Raw genomic sequence first — 20,376 nt, 5'->3', positions numbered from 1 at the left:
TCCAAATGATTTTGAGTTTTGTTCCACATTGTTCTCCCTCTCTATCCAGGATCTCCTACATAGATCTCCCTCCGAGTGGTTGACAGTGGTAGCCGGGTACCACATAGTTCTTCTGGTCTCATAGTCGTATAGGCTGTGGATCGCGCATGAATCTTTGGTTTTCTTCATTCTTCTTTCATCTTGTCCATTCTTAATAAGGTTGCCTAAGTCATTTGACTGCTAACCAGAGGGCTGGTGGTTCAAGCCACCAGCCATTCCTTGGAAAGAAGATGGGGCAATCTACTTCCGTAGTGATACTGCCTTGGAAACCCAAGGAGGGGTCGCTATGAGTTGGATCCGACTCGATGGCAGTGAGTTTGGATTTTTTGTTTTTTTATTCCTGAATGAGAAGAGTCACTGCCATTCCAGGGTAGATTTTTGGTGGCTGGAAGTCTGCCTTCTGCTGTGTTTAGTAGACACATTGAATGATGCATAGATGTATGTTGTTGTTGTTAGTTGCCTTGGAGTCTGTTCCAGCTCGTGGCAGCCCAGTGTGCAACTGGATAAAATGTTATCCCGTCCTGCGTCAGCCTCACAGTTGTCAGCTTGCTCACCTCCATGCTTGCAGCTACTGTGCCAGTCTGTCTCACCGAGGGTCCCCTCACCCTCACTGGCCCTCTGCTCCACCAAGTGTGATGTCCTTCTCTCTATGTTGATGCGTCCTGATGAAGCAAAGCAAGCAAGGTGGGCAACGTCCTGTTGTGATCCTTGAGGTTTTCACTGGCTGCATTTTAAAAGTCGATCACCCGACCTTTCTTCCTAGTCTGTCTTCATCAGGAGGCTCCACTGAAACGTGTCCACCACGAGTGACTCTGCTGGCGTTTCAACTCCCAGTGGTATAACTTCTAGTATCAAAGCAAACCACCACAGAATGACAAATGGACAGATGGGTGGGGCACATAGATATATGGAGGAACACATACATACTTGATGCTGTAATTGTTTAAATATGTTGTTGTTGTTGTTATATGCCATCGAGTCAGACCCGACTCATAGCGACCCCTTCTTGGGTTTCCGAGGTGGTGTCACTACAGAAGTAGATTGCCCCATCTTCCTTCCGAGGAGTGGCTGGTGGGTTAAATATACCATGAAATAAATCATCTTCATAAGTCAGTTTATGGAAACGATCATCTTTCCACCTTTGGACTGTCAGTACTTGGTGAGGTTTTGACTGGTAGTGAAATGTGAAATTACACCCGGTTTAATCTTGACGTTCTTGCCTCTCAGCTTCCCAGTAGGCTGTTCTGATAACAAATTCCTTCTTCACCTAATAAAAGATCTAATTTCATAAAGTCTTCATGACACAGTATCTCAACACCACTCCATGAAATCCCCTAATTATATGTAATTTCCAAACCAGGGAGAAATTTGACCTGGTGGATAATAATAGGCTGAAGGAAAATGAACAGTGGGCCACCGTTCTGAGTCACTAACGTATTTCCTGGACAGATGCTCTGAAGGGTTCTGAGTGCCCTGTTTGAGTGTATGGTATCTGGCAAGCCGCTCTGTTCGTTCGCAAGCCATTGTGTTTGTCAGCTGGGTATATAGATGACTCTTGATAGCAAAGTGCATGTGGTTCTTTATGGTTACTGAGGATTAGAAAAATCCATTGCCAGGGCTGACTGAGAAGCTGAAATACACATCTCTGAAGACTAGAAAGCGGTCCTCGATAAAGAATAATTGTGATCGAATATTGTTAGATAGTTGATGAGAAAAGGATGTGGTTCTGAGCCCTTGGTCTTTGGGGCTGAGTTTATTATCATGAGGACGAAGGCCCAGCCAGTAAGTGAACCCAAAGGCACAGGGAGGACCTGCCTCGGCTGAGCACACTGTCTGCCCAGCAGGGTGCAGGGCACCTTGGGTATTCTCTCTGGCATCTCAAACTCAGTGAGGAGGCATCATTATTATTTCCATTTTGGAGATGAGGAAGCTGAGGCCAAAGAGATTAAGTCATTTCCAAGGACAAAGGGTAGAGATCGCAGTGTAAGGCCTGGCCCCTCGATCTTCAGAGGCGCCACTCTGTGTTCTAGTATCAGGATTTTAGCTGGGGGCAGCAGTGGGACTGTCATAGGCCCGGGCAGGGGGTGGCCTTGTGGATTTTGCAAAAAATAATAATAATAATAATAATAATGCTGAGGTGCTGCCTTGGGTGCCCCTTTGCCCTGCTTTAGTCATTGGAACAGAAGAAAGATCAGGGAGATGAGTGAGAAGTCTCAGATCTCTCTTTTAAAAGTAAGCTCAATTTGTTTATTTGAGAAGTTTGCTGGAGATGTATTAAAAAACAACAACCAAACTCACTGCCATTGAGTCGGAGCTTGGGTTTCCAAGGTGGTATCACTACCAAAGTAGATTGTCCAATCTTCTTTCTGAGGAGTGGTTGGTGGGTTTGAACCTCCAGCCTTCTGGATAGCAGTCAGATGCCTTATGCACTCCAAGAAGTCTCAAAATATGCTAAATGTAAATTAAATTTTTAAGAATTGTACATCGGTCCCCTGATTTCTGTTAAGCTCTGGTAGTGTAGTGCCTAAGGCATTTGACTGCTAACCAGAAGGCTGGTGGTTCAAACCTACCAGCCACTCCTCGGAAGGAAGGTTGGGCAATTTATTTCCGTAGTGATACTGCCTCGGCAGCCCAAGGAGGGGTCGCTAGGAGTCGGGACTGACTCGACGGCAGTGAGTTTGAGTTGGTGTTTTTACTGAACTATGTGCATTCCTGGGGGTGCAAAGCTGCTAACCCAAAGGGTGGAGCTTCAAGTCCACCAGAGGCTCCTCGGAAGAAAGGCCTGGTGATCTGCTTCTGGAAACTCAGCTGCTGAAAACCCACAGAGCACAGCTCTGCTCCGACACACAGGGGGCATGTAGCTTATCCTCTGACGGGCTGAGCGGCTCCGTCCTGGGGTGGGGTGAGGCCGGGAAAGAGCACAGGACGGGGCAAGGGCAGCCTCGCCTGGCCCAAAGGAGCTGGTGAAAGTTCTCCAACTTGTCTGAGGTTAATTTCCACTTCCATAGCAAGACAGTCACAGTTCAGAAAGATGAGGCCATCTGCTTCCAGAGAAATGACCATGTAGGGCAGTTCTACTCTGTCCTGTATGGTCTCTATGACTCGGAATCCACTCAATGGCAATGAGTGTGGTATTTGGTAGCAAGATGGTCACCCATTGTTCACAGGCCGTTGGGAAGATTAGTGAAACTGGGGAGAGTAGAGGCAAGCTCCAAATGCCTAAGGTTGACAAAACATTCATTGTTGACAAGAACAAGATGCTTAAGACAGTGTTTATAGGTTTTAAGGCTTTCAGAAAAGGGATACAATATATAACAATAAATCTGTACGTATTTGTGAATTGAAATAAGCTAACACCATAGCAGTTCACACCCAGTTCACCGATATTTGGGTGAGAAATGTTAGCTGTGCTCGTTTGGAGCTGCCTCCGTGTGAGAAACAGAACACAGTGCTCCACGATGCGCCTTTCCATTGCTGTGCTTAAAAATACCCGCTGCGTGCCATTAGCTCTGACGCCTGGCGACCCTGTGTGTGCCAGACAGGAACTGCTCTGCGGGGTTTTCATGGCTGTGACCTTTCAGAAGCTGATGCCAGGCCTTCCTTTCAAGACACTCAAGGTGGACTTAAACCACGAACCTTTCCGTCAACAGCTGAGCATTTAACCGTCTGCACCACCCAGGACTCAGGACTCCAGATGGAAAGTTCAGTGAAGTTGTGATTCATTCAAATAGTGTGTTTTGCATACAGGTTTTCCCTGGTCTGACTTCGGGCCCTCACTTTGAAATGACTGAACCAAACCCCATTCCCAGCAAATTGTTCATCACAGTTCCCTTCACTTGTTGCATGTGTAGCTTTTAAATCATTGAAAAGGCACTGAGCCTTTTCTTGCACTAAAACCAAACCAAACCAAACTCACTGCCATCAAGTCAGATCTGACTCATAGAGAACCTTCCATGGGCTTCCGAGGCAGTATCACTACGGAAGTAGATTGCCCAATCTTCCTAGGAGTGGCTGGTAGGATTGAACCACCAGCCTTCTGTTTAGCAGTCAAATGCCTTAGGCACTACACTACCAGAGCTCCCTTCTTACACTAAAGTAAGGCTAAATGAGAACCTGTTCAGCCTACTCATAAATTCTGAAAGGCAGAACAGTTAGGAACAGATCTCCTTCCTAACGCAGACTGCCTGTCATTTGATTTTCTGGTACAAACAGCTAAGAAAACAGTTTTTGGTTGGTTTGTTTCAACCCGGGTGATGCAACTACAAAAGCCTTTATTGTTTGTTTTTAACCTTTGGTTCTGAAATGATTTCTTTTGAAAACATTATTCACAGATTTTATTCTGATTACAAAATCAATATTGATTCATTGTAGGAAACTTAGAAAACTCAAAAAAGTAGAAGAAAATTTAAATGGTGATATCAAATAGCTTGTGCTAATCATTGTCCACAGCCTTCTAGTCTTTTTTCGATGCAGATATATTTTCTTTTCAGTATTTGGATCAGTGGAGTGTACTTATCTGAGGCTTTTAACAAATCATCATTAACAGTTTTCTGTGCTATTAATTTTCTCTGCGTGAATTATCTGATTGGCGACAGAGCGCTCCACTGTAACATCCCTTGGTCATTTGACCGGTAGTTCCCCATGATGGAGCCCTTCTGTCAGTTCTGATTTTTCATTGTAATTAACCCAAGGTAAACATCCTCATGTAAAAAAACTTTGTGTACATCTTGATAAATTCCTTAGGATAAACTCTTCCATGTAGAATGTCTGAGTCAAAGAGTATGACTGTTTTTAAGGGTTTCGGGTGGATCTTGCCAAGCCAAATTAAATTCCTCTCAATGATTTACAAAAATCGAACCAATGGGCGTGGAGGTAGCATCCTCTGACCTCCTCCAACCTCACAAAGGGAAAACAAAGTCACCATCAACAGCTCAAGGCTTATTCCTATGAGGCCAGACATGCCTCCACCTCCTCTCTGTACTGTTCTGTAAATGTAGTTTGTTGTTGTAGTTTGAAGACTGTACCTAAGGAAAGCTTGCTGTTGTTGGGTGCAAGTCGATTCCGACTCATAGCGACCCCATGGGACAGAGTAGAACTGCCCCACGGGGTTTCTAGGCTATAATTTTTAGGGGAACAGGTCTCCAGGTCTTTCTCCTGCAGAAACACTGAGTGGGTTTGAACCGTCAACTTTTTGGTTAACAGCCAAGTGCTTAACCATTGTGCTATTAGGGCTCTGAGGATAGCATAATGCCTCAGAAAGCACGCTGTATTTATGAACTATGCATGCGGAGGCTAGAATGCTGGTGCCAGCCAGCAACGTTGCCTGAGGCCAGTGTTACATTCTCTGTACTAGATGTGGAATACCTCCGTGAAGACAGTTGCCTGTAGACAGTTATCTGTGTAAGTCAACTTGACTCTGTACCCTGGGGCTCCTCCCTCCAGAGGCACTATGACAAGCACTTCAAGTACTGCCTCCTAAATCAGTACCAGAGGGTTTGTTAATTAGCTTGAGGAATGCCAGCAGTCATATTACGTTGAAGAGATGAGCGGTGTGCAAGCCCGGAGGCCGACGTGGAATTGTACGAGCGTCCCTGCCCGTTTGGTGAGCGGTGTGGTGAGTGAGCAGCCCCCGCTCTGCAGCTCCATTTGTTCCCAGCTCCCCTACTTGACCAAGGCTTTGGTTGCTGATCTGGCCAGAAGGGTAGCTAATTATGTCACTGTCGTGGGGGTGCAGTTGCCTTGGAGAGTAACTGTCCTGCAAACATGCTTGTAGCTTGCCAAAATGGACAGGAGTAGGGCTCCCCTGAGCTCTAGGACTGGGTCTGTGGACTCTTTGGTACCTGCTTGCTCAGAAATGTCTTTCTTGTGGCAGAATTCAGTCTGAGACTTCCTTGCATGCTAATATAATACCTGGTCGTAAGGCCTCTAGGAGGTGTAAACGGTTTGCATTCACCTGCTAACCTAACGGATGGTGGCTTATACCCATCAGAAGAAAGGCCTGGTGGTCTGCTAACAGAATGATTACAGCCAGGAAAACGCTGTGGAGCAGTTCTACTCTGTACCACATGGGCTCACCGTGAGTCGGGATCAATTGGACGGCAAAGGGTGGTTTTTTCTTTTGTTTCTAAGATTGTGGGGAAGGAGATGTATCACTTCTGACTTCTCTCCTCTGAGACTTCTTGCTCATCTGTCTGAGTTGAGTGCAATGGAGCAAAGGCTTCTGACTTCCCAACTTGCTTTAAAAGTTTAGAGGATGTGGCCTCAGACACGTGGCTATGCCACACCTAGTTGGAGTCCCAGCTCTGCTGGATGTAACTGCAGGACGAGGTACGCTCTGTCAATTACAAGTTCTCGTTAGTGCCATTGAGTTGATTTTCTGTGCTGGAACCTGAGGTGACAGAGTCGAACTGTGTCATGGGGTTTTCTAGGCTGTAATTGTCATGGAAGCAGATCACCAGGTCTTTCTGCTGTAGAGCCACTGGGCGGCTTCAAACCACCGCTTAGCAGGGGAGTACTGAACCATCGCACCATGGGAGGACACGTGTGAGGATTCACAGACACCCTGTGTTGGGGGTGAGGAGACATTGAAGGTGGTGGCAGCTTAGACTAGGTGCCAGGGTGGAGATGGCGAGGAGCTGGCCTGAGAATGTATTATCAAAGTGGAATCACCGGGCCTGTCTGTGGAGTAACAGGAAAAACAGTGTCAAAGATGCCTCCGTTGTGTTTGACTTGAATCAGTGGGGGAATGGTGGGAGCTGCACTTACCAGCTCCTGTGATCTCAAAGGTGGGTTAACATGAATTCCTCTGCAGCTTGAAATGGAAAACTGAGAGCAGTGGAGTGTGAAGAATGCCAAATTCCTAGATGTCCTCTAAGGAGGAGTGTCATTTGCATGCTACTTAAAATACGGGATTTCCTACCCCTTCCCTACCTGCTCACGCAGTATCCCACCGCCTCGGCCAGCCTCTGGTCAGGGACACTAGGAGGTTGGATTCAGACTTCGTGGTCTGCGAGAGCCTGAGCAGCGGGCACACGTACTCTGGGAAGTGCCAGGGTTGCCGTCCTGCTTCTCAGCGCTACAGATTGCCCCCCCAGGAATGAAGGCCTGTGCTGTTGTACTGTCGCCCCTCACAACACTGTGGGGGGGGGCAGAGGTGGGCTGGGGAAGGGAGGACTCCAAGCAGAGGCAGCACTGACTTTGGCAGAGCCCCCAGCGCTGGGCTGAGTTGGTGGTTTCCCTGCGTCTCTATTAGCCACACCAATCAGGGGAGGAAGGGACTGGTGCTGTGGGTAAGCTGCAGCGGATGTGTTTTTGAATAGAGAGGGAACCAGAAACGCTCCCGAGTGCACAGTCTTTCTACCGTGAGCCACCACTCCACAGAAATGGGTGCCGGAAATGGGTGCCGTGGGGTCAGTTCCGACCTGTAGCGAGCCCCTGTAACAGAGTAGAACTGCCCCATAGGGTTTCCTAGGCTGTCATCTTTACAGGAAGGAGCCTTGGTGGTACACTGGTTAAGCACTCGGCTGCCCCTCAGAAGTCATTGGTTCAAACCCACCAGCTGCTCTGCGGGGGAAAGATGTGGCAGTCTGCTTCTGTAAAGATTTATAGCCAAGGAAACACAGTTCTGCTCTGTGAGTGGGGTCACGATGCATTAAAAATGACTCGACGGCACCCAGCAACAACAGTCTCTAAGGAAAATGCTCCCCGACGCCCATCCTGCACCTCTAATGGGATGAGTGCAGGCTGCAAAGCCAGAGCTGACGCTGGATGCAAGTGCTGTGTGCTCACCAAGGGCTGTTTCAGGCCGCAAACCTACGGAAGTGAGTCTTCATTCGTGTCACCCTCTATTCCGTTTACAGATTATCTTCAGATGGTGGAAGATTTCCCTGAGGAGTGAGTATCGATCAGCCAAGCCTGGAGAAGCCAAAGAAACTCATGAGGACTTCCTAGAGAATTCACACCTGCAAGGCAAGGAAGGGGACACGTTATGTACTTAGGGTTTCCGTTCTTTCATCGCTGGCAGATGCCGCCGGAGTCGGAGCGCACATACCAGCGTTTCCCACAGTGCTGAGGAACTACCTACTGGAAATCATACAGCACTGGGTTCTTAGAGAACCACAAAGTGGTAGCATGGCCTGACGTTTCTTTTGGGAACTATCTTGACATGTTTAAGACTCCAGGTCAACATATGGGTTCCAGTGATGAAGTTAAATCATTTAAGTATAATTTCATTAAAATGAGTTTCTTTTACCTTAGAGATAAATTAAAAAGCCCTTTGAAAACATAATCACATCCTTGAATTCTTAAGCATCTTGGCATTCGGTCAAGAGTGCTACCTGCTATTTCTTTTAATAATGAAATTTGCTTGAGGAGCAGTCTTCATTACTTAGCACTTGGGGCTTTAATAGTAGAAATTTCCCTATTTTTCTTTTTTTTCTTCTTCATATGAAAATCCATGCCATAAAGAGGAAGCAGAATGGTTTCGCAAGCTGCCATGCACCCATGACCTTACTTCAGCAATACTCAAAATGTGGCCAAAACATTGACCCCAACCCACAGTTCCTGCTAGATTATTTTGAGCCAAATCCCAATTATGTATCGTATCCTCCTAAACCACATCAGTGTGCAACTCTGAAAGATAAGCAATTCCTTTTTAACATAAAAGCAACAGCATTAGGAAAACTAAACTCCTTAATAATAAAATTTTATGACTAGAAGTCACCTTAGGGATTCTGATTTTATTAGTAGCAATTACTGATGCTATTAATATTAATAACAACAAGTGCTCTCCCACAGAAATTGATGCTCATTCGATTGTCACAATAGCCCTGTGAAATCAGAATTATTATCTCTATTTCGTAAGTGAGATTCAGAAAGAATGTGACTCTCCAGGGTCTCCCAGCTAAATCCTCACACTGCCAGGACTAAGCACTGAAATCAAGTGTATATTTAGTGCTGTTTTTAAAAGACACACTCTGGGTGGGTCTTTGGTAACCAACACCCTGACAAACACTCTGTTGTTTAACCTTAGACCATGTAAGAGTTCTTTTTCAGGGATTTTTCAGGGGGCGGTGGTTTGGGTTTGTTTGTTTTTCCTTAAATAGATAAACATGTGGATTGATTACGGTAGTAGCATGATTTGGAAAAGGACAGTGACAAAGCCTGCATGGCCTGCAGAACGTCATCAATACCACTGAGTTGTACACGTGGAAGTTGTTGGGTTGGTGGTTTTGTTGTGTGTATTTTCACCTCAGTAAAGAAAGAAGTCTGGATTGGTTGCCTAACATTCCTGACGGTGTACCCCATCTTTTGTTCACTCCTTTACAGCAGATGTTTCTAAAACTCATTATTGGCTTTAAAAAGAACCATTCTGGGTCAAGGCTGTCCACTTTTCATTAAATAAAACTTACTCCAGGCATGTCCCCCTTATTTCACTGGAGAATAGGCCTTTTTCTGCACAGATCCGTTTCATTTTCTAACCAGGGTGGTAGCTACCCCAGGGACAGATGTCCAGTGAGTGCTGACTATTCACTGACGACCACATGGTTTTCTGGTTGACTTCACAGAAACCTGGAGGAGATGGGTGTTTGGACCAGAGTGATTGGAGGTGAAGGCCAGCAGTAGTGTTCCTTGGGCAACTTAAGTGCCAACCCCTCCTACACTGTAGATGCTGGGGCTGGGGGACTTCCTTAGCTTCAGGACTATCCCTTGTGGGTTTCCTAATAAAAGGAGGCGATAATGCACAAACCAATGAGCTGTTAGTGTTCAGGCCTGCCTCCCTGCTGGCTCCCCTCCTGCCTGGAGAGAAGGGGAAGTCCCGGGCTCCAGCGAGGTCGAGGTCGGAGAAGAGACCGTAAACTGCACTGGGAGAGTCCCAGGGTCAGCACTGCCTGGGGCCGTCTGCCAGGAGCAGCACTGTGATCTCCCACTCAGTCAGCCCCAAGAGTTCAAAGGCTCCTCTGTTCTAGACCTCCCACGGCCTCGGGAATCGCCCAGCAGAGGGGAGAACTCCAAACAACACTGCTGTTGGTCACTGTCTTCCTCCTTCAATTCCCAGGGAGGAGAGAGCCTTCTCCCTCCAGCTGCAGACTGGCTCGTTGGAGCCCAGCGCCTGGGCCGGGGTCCTCAGCCAAGGTGTGCTGCCACTGGCCAGCTGTGTGTGACCACAAGCCCATGACGCGTCTCATCTATGAATCAATTTCCAAAATCCTGGAGTAGAGATGATCATATTTACTCCATGGGGAGTGTGAAATAGCCTGATAAGTACAGTACTTAGAACTGTTCCTGGTACCCAGTGGGCTCTTAATCATTGTTGTTAAGTAGGTGATGTTTGACTGGGTTTATTCTTTCCCATCCCCTATTTGCCATAGTCCTCAAAATCCCCCCAAAAGTTTTCCCCCTCCAAGCTCCTCCCTCTCTGTTGTCCTAACACAGTGGCCATGTGTCTCTAGAAATCTGGGTCCCCCTTGGCAGTCCTGACGGAACATCGGAGCCATGCCACCCTGCCTCCTGGGCTTCTCAGCAGCACGAATCTCTCTCCTGACATTTCCTCCCCCTGGCTTCCTGTCTCTTGGTTCTCCTCCAACTCACGTGTCTCCTCCCAGTCTTCTTTGCTGTCTCCTCTTCATCTCTCCCAACTAGAAATTTTGGGCCCCAGGACTTAGTGCTTGGGCCTCTTCTCTTCTCTATCTATACTCCCTACTCCCTGGGACTATTTTAAATGTCACCCATAAACAGGCAAGACCTATTTTGATCTCTCCAGCTTGGAGCTCTCCCTAGCCTCCACACTTGTATATTAACCTCCCTGCCCCTTTGATATGTTCACTCATGGATCTGATAGGATCTCAGATGTAAGGGGTCCAAAAATAGCTCCTGACTCCCACTCCCAGCCCTGCCCAAAGAAGAAACCAGGTCAGCAGTCCTGAAGCCATCCTGGATTCCTTTCTTTCTCTTACAAACTAGATCCAGCCCATCAACAAAAACACAATCTCAACTGTGCCTCAGTTTCTAGACCTCCCACAGCACCAGAGGTGCCCCAGCAGAGTCCATAATGGCCCAGTGAGCCCCTCCTCTCAGTATTCACTCTACGTAGTCCCCTCCCACATGGTATCGGGCTGGATTTGTGTGACCAGTAGAATTCAGCAGAAGTGATGGTATGTCAATTCCAAGATTTTTTAAAAAAGAAAAAAATCTGTTGCTGTCGAGTTGAGTCTGACTCATAGTGACCTTATATGGCAGAATAGAGCTGCCCCATAGGGCTTCCGAGGCTGTAATCTTTCATAGAAGTATACTGCCTCATCTTTCTTCTGCAGAGCGGCTAGTGGTTCATACTGCAGACCTTTTGGTTAGCAGCTGAATAATTTAGCCACTGTGCCACCACAGTTCCTTCTTCCAAGACTTTTGTTGTTGTAGGGTGCTGTCAAGCCAGTTCCAACTCATGGTGACCCCACATACAACAGAACAGAACACTGCCCAACCCTGTACGTCCTCACAGTCTTTGCTGCACTTGATCCCACTGTTGCAGCCACTGTGTCAGTCCACCTCATTGAGGGCTTTCCCCTTTTTTTGCTGACCCTCTGTTTCACCGAGTATGATATCCTTCTCCAGAGCCTGATCCCTCCTGACAACATGACCAAAGCACACGAGGAACGTCTGGCCAGTCTCACGTCTAAGGAACATTCTGGCTGTACTTCTTCTAAAACAGATGAGTTCATTCTCCTGGCAATCCATGGTACTTTCAGCATTCTTAGCCAACACCACAACTCAAAAGCATCAACTCTTCTGTGGTCTTCCTTATTCACTGTCCAGATCTCACATGTATACGAAGCTATTGAAAATACCATGGCTTGGGTCAGGCACACCTTAGTCTTCAAAGTGACATCTTTGCTCTTTAACACTTTAAAGACGTCTTTTGCAGCAGATTTGCCCAATGCAACAAGTCATCTGATTTCTTGACTGCTGCTTCCGTGGGTGTTGATTGTAGATCCAAGTAAAATGAAATCCCTGACAACTTCAGTCATTTCTCCATTTATCATGACGTTGCTTACTGGTCCAGTTGTGAGGATTTTTTCTTTATATTGAGGTGTAATCCATACTTAAGGCTGAGGTCTCCAGTCTTCACCAGGAAGTGCTTCAAGTCTTCTTCACTTTCAGTAAGCAAGGTTGTGTCATCTGCATATTGCAGAGTTTTTGTTTTTGTTTTTGAATTTTTATTGTGATTTGGTTGAAACTTTACAGAGCAAATTTATTTTCCATACAGCAGTTCATACACATTTTGTTTCGTGACATTGACTGCAATTACCCACAGTGTGACAGCTCTCTCCCCACTTCCCTGTAGGTAGCTCTTCCTTGTATCCTTTGCTCCCATGCACCCCTCCCACCTCCAGCTGTCTCCCTGTGCAAATACTGCCTTTCTGTTCTCCCACGATTGATCTGAGCACTCCAAGGAGTGTATCTACCTGATGTAAATGTTTACCTCATATGCCTGTCTGTTGTTTGGCTGGAGGCCACACCAGTGAGTTCAGTTCCAGACCTAAAGCATAACCAGAGGCCATGGTCTCAGGGGTCTCACCAAGCTCTATCAGACCAGCCAACCTGGTCGTTTTTTTTTTGTTTTGTTTTGTTTTTTTATGATTTTGAGTTTTGTTTTTACGGTTTCTTGAAGTAGTGTTTTATAGTTTTCTTTGTACTTTCCAGGTCTTTTGTGTCCTTGGTAAGATTTATTCCCAAGTATTTTATACTTTTGGTAGCTATTGTAAATGGTATTGATTTCCTTATTTCCTTTCAGCAGTCTCTTCACTGGTGTAGAGGAATCCAACTGATTTTTGTATGTTTATCTTGTATCCTGCCACGATGCTAAATCTCTCAATCAGTTCCAGTGATTTTCTGGCTGAGTTTCTTGGGTTTTCTATGTATAGGCTCCTATCTTGAGCACATAGGGATAGCTTGACTTCCTCCTTACCGGTTTGGATGCCTGTGATTTCCCTTTCTTGGAGAGCCTTCCTCTTTTTTGCTGACCCTCTACTTTACCAAGCCGGTTGTCCCTCACCAGGGAATGGTCTCTCCTGATAACATGTCCAAATGTGGGAGATGAAGTGTCACCATCCTCACTTCTAAGGAGCATATACTATATATTTATTTGTTTATTTAATTATGTTTCCATCACTAGAATGTAAGCTGTGCTATTATAGGGACTTAGCTTTGTTTTTGATGGGTCCTCAACACCCATCAATAACATTGCCTGTTACTGATGCTGTCGAGTTGATTCCAACTCATAGAAACCCTAAAGCATAGAGCTAAACCGCCCTGCAGGGTTTCCAAGGCTTTAAATCTTTACGGAAGCAGACTGCCCCATCTTTCTCCCTAGGAGCGCCTGGTGTCCTATAGAGTCACTGTGAGTTGGAATCAATTTGATGGCAATGGGTTTGGGGATTGGGGGTTAGGATAGATAAAGAAGTACCTCATTCTTTTCAGACCATATGATATTCCATTGTATAAACATAAAATCCTCAACTGATGGATATTTTCAGATTGTTTCCAGTGGGTTGCTGTTCTTACCGAACACTTAGGTGTATTCTAGATCTGATTTATCTTTGCCCACTTCCTGACAAGGTCAGTAGTACAGATTCCTAGACATGGCATTGCTGGATCCAGAGTATCTGCATCATGCGTGTTGATAGATCCTCCCTGTTTTATTTGAGGTAGTGAATTATTGAAGCCGTGCGTGTTTCCAGGCTGATCTGACAAAGGATGCCAAGAGTGTCTGTTCACCAGTTCGAGCAGCGCTGCCATGGGAGGTTATGGGGGTGCTGTTTCCAGTTCACTTGACCTTTATAATTATGCCAACTTTATAATTGGGCTATTCTTCACATAATGTTAAACTGGGTGATTTCCGTGATTTCAACTTTTGTACGTAAAACGATACTTCATTAATATCTTGATGTTACAGTATTTCAGTTTTGAATAATTCAAAACTTACGCCAAATGCCCATCACTTCCTATGCTCAGAAATTGCTACATTCGATTATTCTCCATCGGACAGGTATAGGAGTTTCCTTACACTTTGCAGTCACTCGTTAGATAGTCCTCCTCTCTTTAGTCTCTTTGGGTCAGATGGTGAAAACAGCATCGTGTTTACTTAGCGTGTTCCTAATGATAAGTTCAGCATCCTTCCCGCGTGTCATCACCATTGTTGCTGTTAGCTGCGGCTGAGTTGGTTCCCTCTCATAGCGACCCCACACTCAACAGAACAAACAGCTGCCGGGTCCTGAGCCATCCTTACAGTTGTTGATATGTTTGAGCCCATTGTTGCAGCCACGGTGTCAATCCACTTTGTTGAGGGGCTTCCTTTTTTTTTTTTTTTTTTTTGCTGACCCTCCACTTTACCAGACATGATATTCTTCCCCAGGGCCTGATCCCTCCTGTTAACATGTCCTTCCTTCTAAGGACCATTCTGGCTGTACTTCTGCCAAGACAGATGTGTTCATTCTTCCAGCTCAAAAAAACAAACCCAACATTCATCCAGCAGTCTGTGGTATACTCAGTATTCTTTGCCAACACCATAATTCAAAGGCCTCAACTCTTCTAAAACAATCTTTCTCATTCATTGTCCAGTTTTCATATGCATATGAGGCGATTGAAAATACCATGGCTTGGGTCAGGCACACCTTAGTCTTCAAAGAGACGTCTTCACTTTTAACACTTTAAAGAGTTATTTTGCAGCAGATTTGCTCAATGCAATATGTCATTTGATTTCTTGGCTGCTGCATCGATGGACTTCGATTGTGATTTCCAATAAAATGAAATCCTTGACAACTTCAATCTCTTCTCCATTTATCATAATGCTGCTTATTGGTCCAGGTATGAGGATTTTGTCTTGTGTTGGGATGTAATCCATACTGAGGACTGTAGTCTTTAATGTTCATCAGTAAGTGCTTCAAGTCATCTTCACTTTCAGCAAGCAAAGTTGTGTCACCTGCATATCGCAGGTTGTTAATGAGTCTTCCTCCAATCCTGATGCCACATTCTTCATCACATAGTCCAGCTTCTTGGATTATCTGTTCAGCATATGGATTGAATAAGTATGGTGAAAGGATACAACCCTGACACACACTTCTGCTGATTTTAAACGAGGCAGTAACCCTTTGTTCTGTTTGAATGACCATTCCTTAGTCTACATACAGATTCCACATGAGCACAATTAAGTGGTTGGGAATTCCTATTCTTCGCAAAGTCTTCCTTCATTTGTTGTGATCCACATTGAATACCTTTGCATAGTCAATAAAACAGAGACATTTTTCTCTACTTTCTGCCAAGAACCAACCATAAATTAGTAATATGCAAGTTCAAGTTGAAGCTGAAGAAAATTTTAAAAAATCCATGAAAGCCAAAATATGACCTTAATTTTATCCCACCTGCATTTAGAGAATAAACTGCCAGAAATTCAAGCCAGAGTCTCAAGAATAGATTTGAACATGAATGACCAAAGACCAGACACTTTGTGGGATGACATCAAGGACATCATACAAGAAGAAAGCAAAAGGTCATTAAAAAGACAGGAAAGAAAGAAAAGACCAGAATTGATGTCAGAAGAGACTCTGAAACTTTGCTCTTGAATATAGAGTAGCTAAAGTTAAATGACACCAGCCACTCCTCAGAAGGAAGGTTGGGCAATCTACTTCCATAGTGATACTGCCTCGGAAACCTAAGGAGGGGTCGCTATGAGTCGAATAAATGATGACGTATAAAAGCTGTTCATAAGATTTCAATAACTTTTTCTCTAACAATATCTATATCCAAACATTATTTTTTATGTAGAATTTTTGTTGTTACTTAGATTTAAATATTTACTAATTTATGATATTCATCTTTGACACATAAATTATTCAGAAATGTGTTTAAATTTCCCAAATGTTTGGGGAAAGTGTTCTATTTCTAAATGTATTGCACAGTGATCTGAGTGACAATAAATACCCTTGAGGCTCTTAGAAGTCCTAATGTCTGATTAGATGGTTCTTAACGAAACACTGTACAGCCATGCCCTCAGCTTTGTCTTTGTACCATGTTTGCTTACAGTGCCTGGATTTGATCTTTGACTAGGAGCTATTTCTTAATTTTAGCATTGTTTGCCCCCTGAAGAGGCAGAGAATGCTGCAAATCAGCAAATGCTGGCTCCTTTTGTTTAAAAGACCTTCCTCTAGCTTTTCTCTCTCCTCTCACATTTCGTTTTAAGCAGCAAGAAGAAATCAGACATCATGTCCAACACGGTGCTTGGATATCCCCTTAACTAGATCACCTAGCTTATTAGGTGCATTTTCAGCTTTCCATATTCTAACAGTCCTTGGGGAGCTCTGGTAGCATAGTGCCTAAGGCACTTGACTGCTAACCAGAAGGCTGGCAGTTCAAACCCACCAGCCACTCCTCGGAAGGAAAGTTGGGCAATCTACTTCTGTAGTGATACCGCCTCGGAAACCCAAGGAGGGGTCGTTATGAGTTGGTACCGACTCGTTGGCACATAACAACATCAACAACAACAATAGTCCTTGGTGGTATTTCCGTGGCGGGGCATCTATCTTCCCTCATCTCTGCTTCCTTCCTTCCTTCCTCAATCTACTCTTTTTATATCTGAAAGGAGATTGATTTAACACACAGTCTACACTAATACTGTTTCATTAATGTAACGAAGACAACCCCTTCCCCAATGGGATTATAACCCAGGCATAGGGATTAGGATTTACAGCATGTATTTTTTGAGGAGACAATTCAATCGATAACAGCTGACTGTGGTGGGGCTCTCAGAGTGAGAAGGGGAAACCTGAGCATCAAGACACTGAGGAAGCCCAGGCTTGGGACCACTGGTGCGCACACACCTCCCCACACAGCAGCCTGCTGTGGTCTCTCTTAAAAGGAGGGGCCTTGTCCTTTCTCTTTCCTCTCCCTCCCTTCATCCTGTCCCCTCCGTTTTCTCTCGTCTTCCTCCTCGCCACCCCCATCCTTCTTTTTCTCTCCCCTCTTCCTTCTTTCTTCCTTTTTTTTCTCTTTTTAAGATTTGAAAAATGTGTGCTGGTGACGTGGACTTACTGTAGAAAGACTGACAAACAGAGAAGGAAGATGGCGGATCTGGAGGAGCAGCTGTCTGATGAGTTGGTTTTTTTCCTCCTCTTGGATTGAAGAGTACTGAAATTGTGTGACATTAAAATGCAAAATTTCCTATGCAGGGAGGAAGATTAGCAAATATAGATAGTAAAAGGAAGAAAATAAAAATCACCACCCAGATTCAGTCACTGGTGAAATTTGAGCGTGCACCCTTCCAAACATGTTACCCTATTTATTCATCCTATCTTGGTCCTTTAGGGAGTTTCCTTCCCCTGTTGGCCATGCTTGGGTGGGCCATGGTCTTTGACGACTCTTTGTGAACTGTTTCCTAATTTGGAAATAACTGAAGAGATATGAAAAATATCAGGCAAAAGTTAAAACCGTTTTCATAAACATTTTCACGTGTTTTCTTTCCTTTGCCTCTTCCCATGTCTTCTATTGTGTAAAGATAGGGACGAACAAAGGGGAAGAGGAAGGAAGACACTCTGGTAGGGAAACAACAGATTAAAAAATAAGAGAAAAACCATCAGCAGAAGTTAGGAGCTTTCCAAAAAAGAAAAACCAGACCCACCTGCCATCAGGTTGAATCTGACTCATAAAGGCCCTCACCGGGTTTCCAAGGCCGTAAATCATTACAGAAGTAGATTTCCCCATCTTCCTTCTGCAGCCTTAGCCACTACACCACCAGAGCTCCCTGTTAGGAGGGATTACTGTGCTCCAGATCATTTTGGGGAGTGGGAAGGGCCTAGAGACACCAGTGAGTAACACCTTTTCCCTCTATAGGCTGTGCTGCAAAGGCTAGTTTGGCTAGTTAAGTCAGGGTGCAGATCGGAGCCTGGTGCTAATGTGATCAAGGGGATGCAGTCAAGCACTGTGCTGACTCATCCCGATGGCAGGGCAGGGAGGGCAGCCGGAAAGTTGCACCTCACCAGGGCCTGCCATTGGTCCCAGAGGCAGGCAGCTTGGTGGAAGGTGGAGTGACTCAGCTTAACTGCACACCACTCCCAGGGGGGAAATGCCTCAAGGCTTGTGACCTGCTGATTGCTATCATAGCTTGTAAGTGACCACACAGGATAACCATGTTGGTTTGTTGGTTTCTTTGAATTACAGTTCAAGTGGCCTTAATCTTTGGTGCGAGAATAATAGACTATGTCCTCAATTTGTGCCAAGGTAACTTTGACTACCTTGAACGGCTCTCAGACGCTTTGCTCCTGAGTATCATTTCTTACCTGGATCTTCAAGATATTGCCAGGCTTTCGCAAACATCACGCAGATTTGCAAAGGTAACAGTCAACTCTTTTGTTTCTATATAGAATTTTCCATGTGCTTTTTCAAAGTCATTTTTATAACATGCCACCATGATTTATTTCCATTTATCTTAGTGGTTATTTGTTTAGCAGTCACTTTACCACAGGCACTGTCCCAGGCACAGAAGCAGCAGAGATGAAAGACATTATTCCTATCCTCAAGGGACTTACAGTGCAAAGTGATCCCCTCTGCCTGCCTTCACAGAAAAACAAAACCCAAACTCACTGCCATCGAGTCAATCCCGACTCACAGCAACCCCTCCTTGGGTTTCTGAGGCAGTACCTCTACGGAAGTAGATGGCCCAGTCTTCCTTCCGAGGAGTGGCTGGTGGTGGGTTTGAACTGCCAGCCTTCTGGTTAGCAGTCAAATTTAGCAGTTACTTTACATGGGCAACTGTCCCAGACACAGAAGCAGCAGAGATGGGAGAAAGTGCCCTCAGGGACCTTACAGTGCAAAGTGATCCCCTCTGCCTGCCTTCACAGAAGTGGGTTATTTTGTCTGGGTTTTGAAGGGAAATAAGAGTTCACCTGGTGGGTGGTCTGAAGGATGGGGGCATTCCAGGTCAAGAGGACAGCTCAGGAAAAGGCATGACAGCATAAGAGAACAAGGCAGGTAGCGACTACTGAACATCCATTTTCATTTCTCACGGTAATAGCCCTTTGCTGACTTACCTGGCTCCCAGTTGGTGTGGTTTTGACGGGCCTGCACATCATGGTGCCCTGCCCTCTCCTTTGCCCCAATAAAGGTGAGAACACCGTTGTTGTTCCTTTTACCCAGTGTCAGGATCATGATGACTCGGTTGTTAGTTCTTCTCCCTCGATCTTGGGAGGCGAGGTCCTTTGATTCCTGACCCTTAGCTGTTCCTTCATTTCGAGACCCCTACCCTCCCCCTCCAAAATGGAGCCCTCATGGCCCAGTAGTTAAGCACACAGCTGCTAACTGAAAGGTCAGCAGGTAGAGCCCACCAGCTGCTCTGTGGGAGAAAGACATGGTAGGCTGCTACTGTAAAGGTTACAGCCTTGGAAATGCTACAGAATGCTCCTGCTCTGTCCTGTAGGCTTGCTATGAGTCCGAACTGTGCTTAGTAAAGTAGAGGGTCATGAAGAAGAGGAAGACCCTCAACAAGATGGACTGATGATTGACACATTGGCTGCAACAGTGGGTCCAAACGTGGCAAGGATTGTGAGAATGGCACAGAACCGAGCAGTGTTTCTTTCTGCTGTGCACAGGGTCACTATGAGTTGGCACCAACTTGACAGCACCTAACAACAGCACTGAGAATCGAAAGGAGCCCTGGTGGCACAATGTTTAAATCATTCAGCTGTTAGCCAGAAGGTTGGCAGTTCAAACCCACACAGCAGCTCCGCATGAGAAAAACCTGGTGACCTGCTCCTGTAAAGCTACAGCCTAGAAAACCCTACCAGCCAGTTCTACTCTGTCACATGTGGTGGCTGTAAGCTGAAAATCGACTCAACAGCACCTGACACCAATAGCAAGTGGGAATCTAGGAAAAGCTTCCAGCAAGGCCTGGATTTGCTTCTTAATGTAAATGGAAAGAAACAGGAGCTGTCGCCATTGTCTTCTGGAATTTCTTCATTGTCTTGAGCAACTGTCTTCTCTACAAGTTGTATGCATTTCCACTCTCTACTGTGCTCCCTCTCAATGTCCTGCCATTATTTCAGTGCAGTGGAAACTGTCCTCAGAATTTACCCAGTGTGCTAAAGCCAGGCATTTCTGGGTGGTGGATTCCAGCCCTCAGTATCCTTATAGAGCAGAGCTATGAGAAGATGCAGCATGGTCCAGCATCCTCACAGAGCAGTTATGAGAAGATGCGGCATGGTCCAGCATCCTCACAGAACAGTTGTGAGAAGATGCACCATGGTCCAGCATCCTCACAGAGGAGCTGTGAGAAGATGCACCATGGTCCAGCATCCT

The 20,376-nt window shown here is 45.5% G+C and overlaps 1 protein-coding gene across 1 annotated transcript in view; it reads left to right on the top strand.

Annotated features, from left to right (window-relative positions):
- The window catches only part of FBXO36 (F-box protein 36), an 83,049-nt gene that overhangs the window by 53,199 nt on the left and 9,474 nt on the right, over nt 1-20,376 (top strand). The window contains exons 2-3 of the mRNA XM_007942113.2: nt 7,899-8,007; nt 18,244-18,416. Coding sequence (XP_007940304.1) covers nt 7,899-8,007; nt 18,244-18,416 — 282 coding nt within the window. The remainder of the gene's footprint in view (nt 1-7,898; nt 8,008-18,243; nt 18,417-20,376) is intronic.

Source organism: Orycteropus afer, unplaced genomic scaffold (genome assembly GCF_000298275.1).
Source record: "Orycteropus afer afer isolate SDZICR_OR568_19922 unplaced genomic scaffold, OryAfe1.0 scaffold00006, whole genome shotgun sequence".
Taxonomy (NCBI): domain Eukaryota; kingdom Metazoa; phylum Chordata; class Mammalia; order Tubulidentata; family Orycteropodidae; genus Orycteropus; species Orycteropus afer.
Note: the sequence above shows the minus strand (reverse complement) of the source record. Positions and strands in the feature narration are given on the sequence as shown.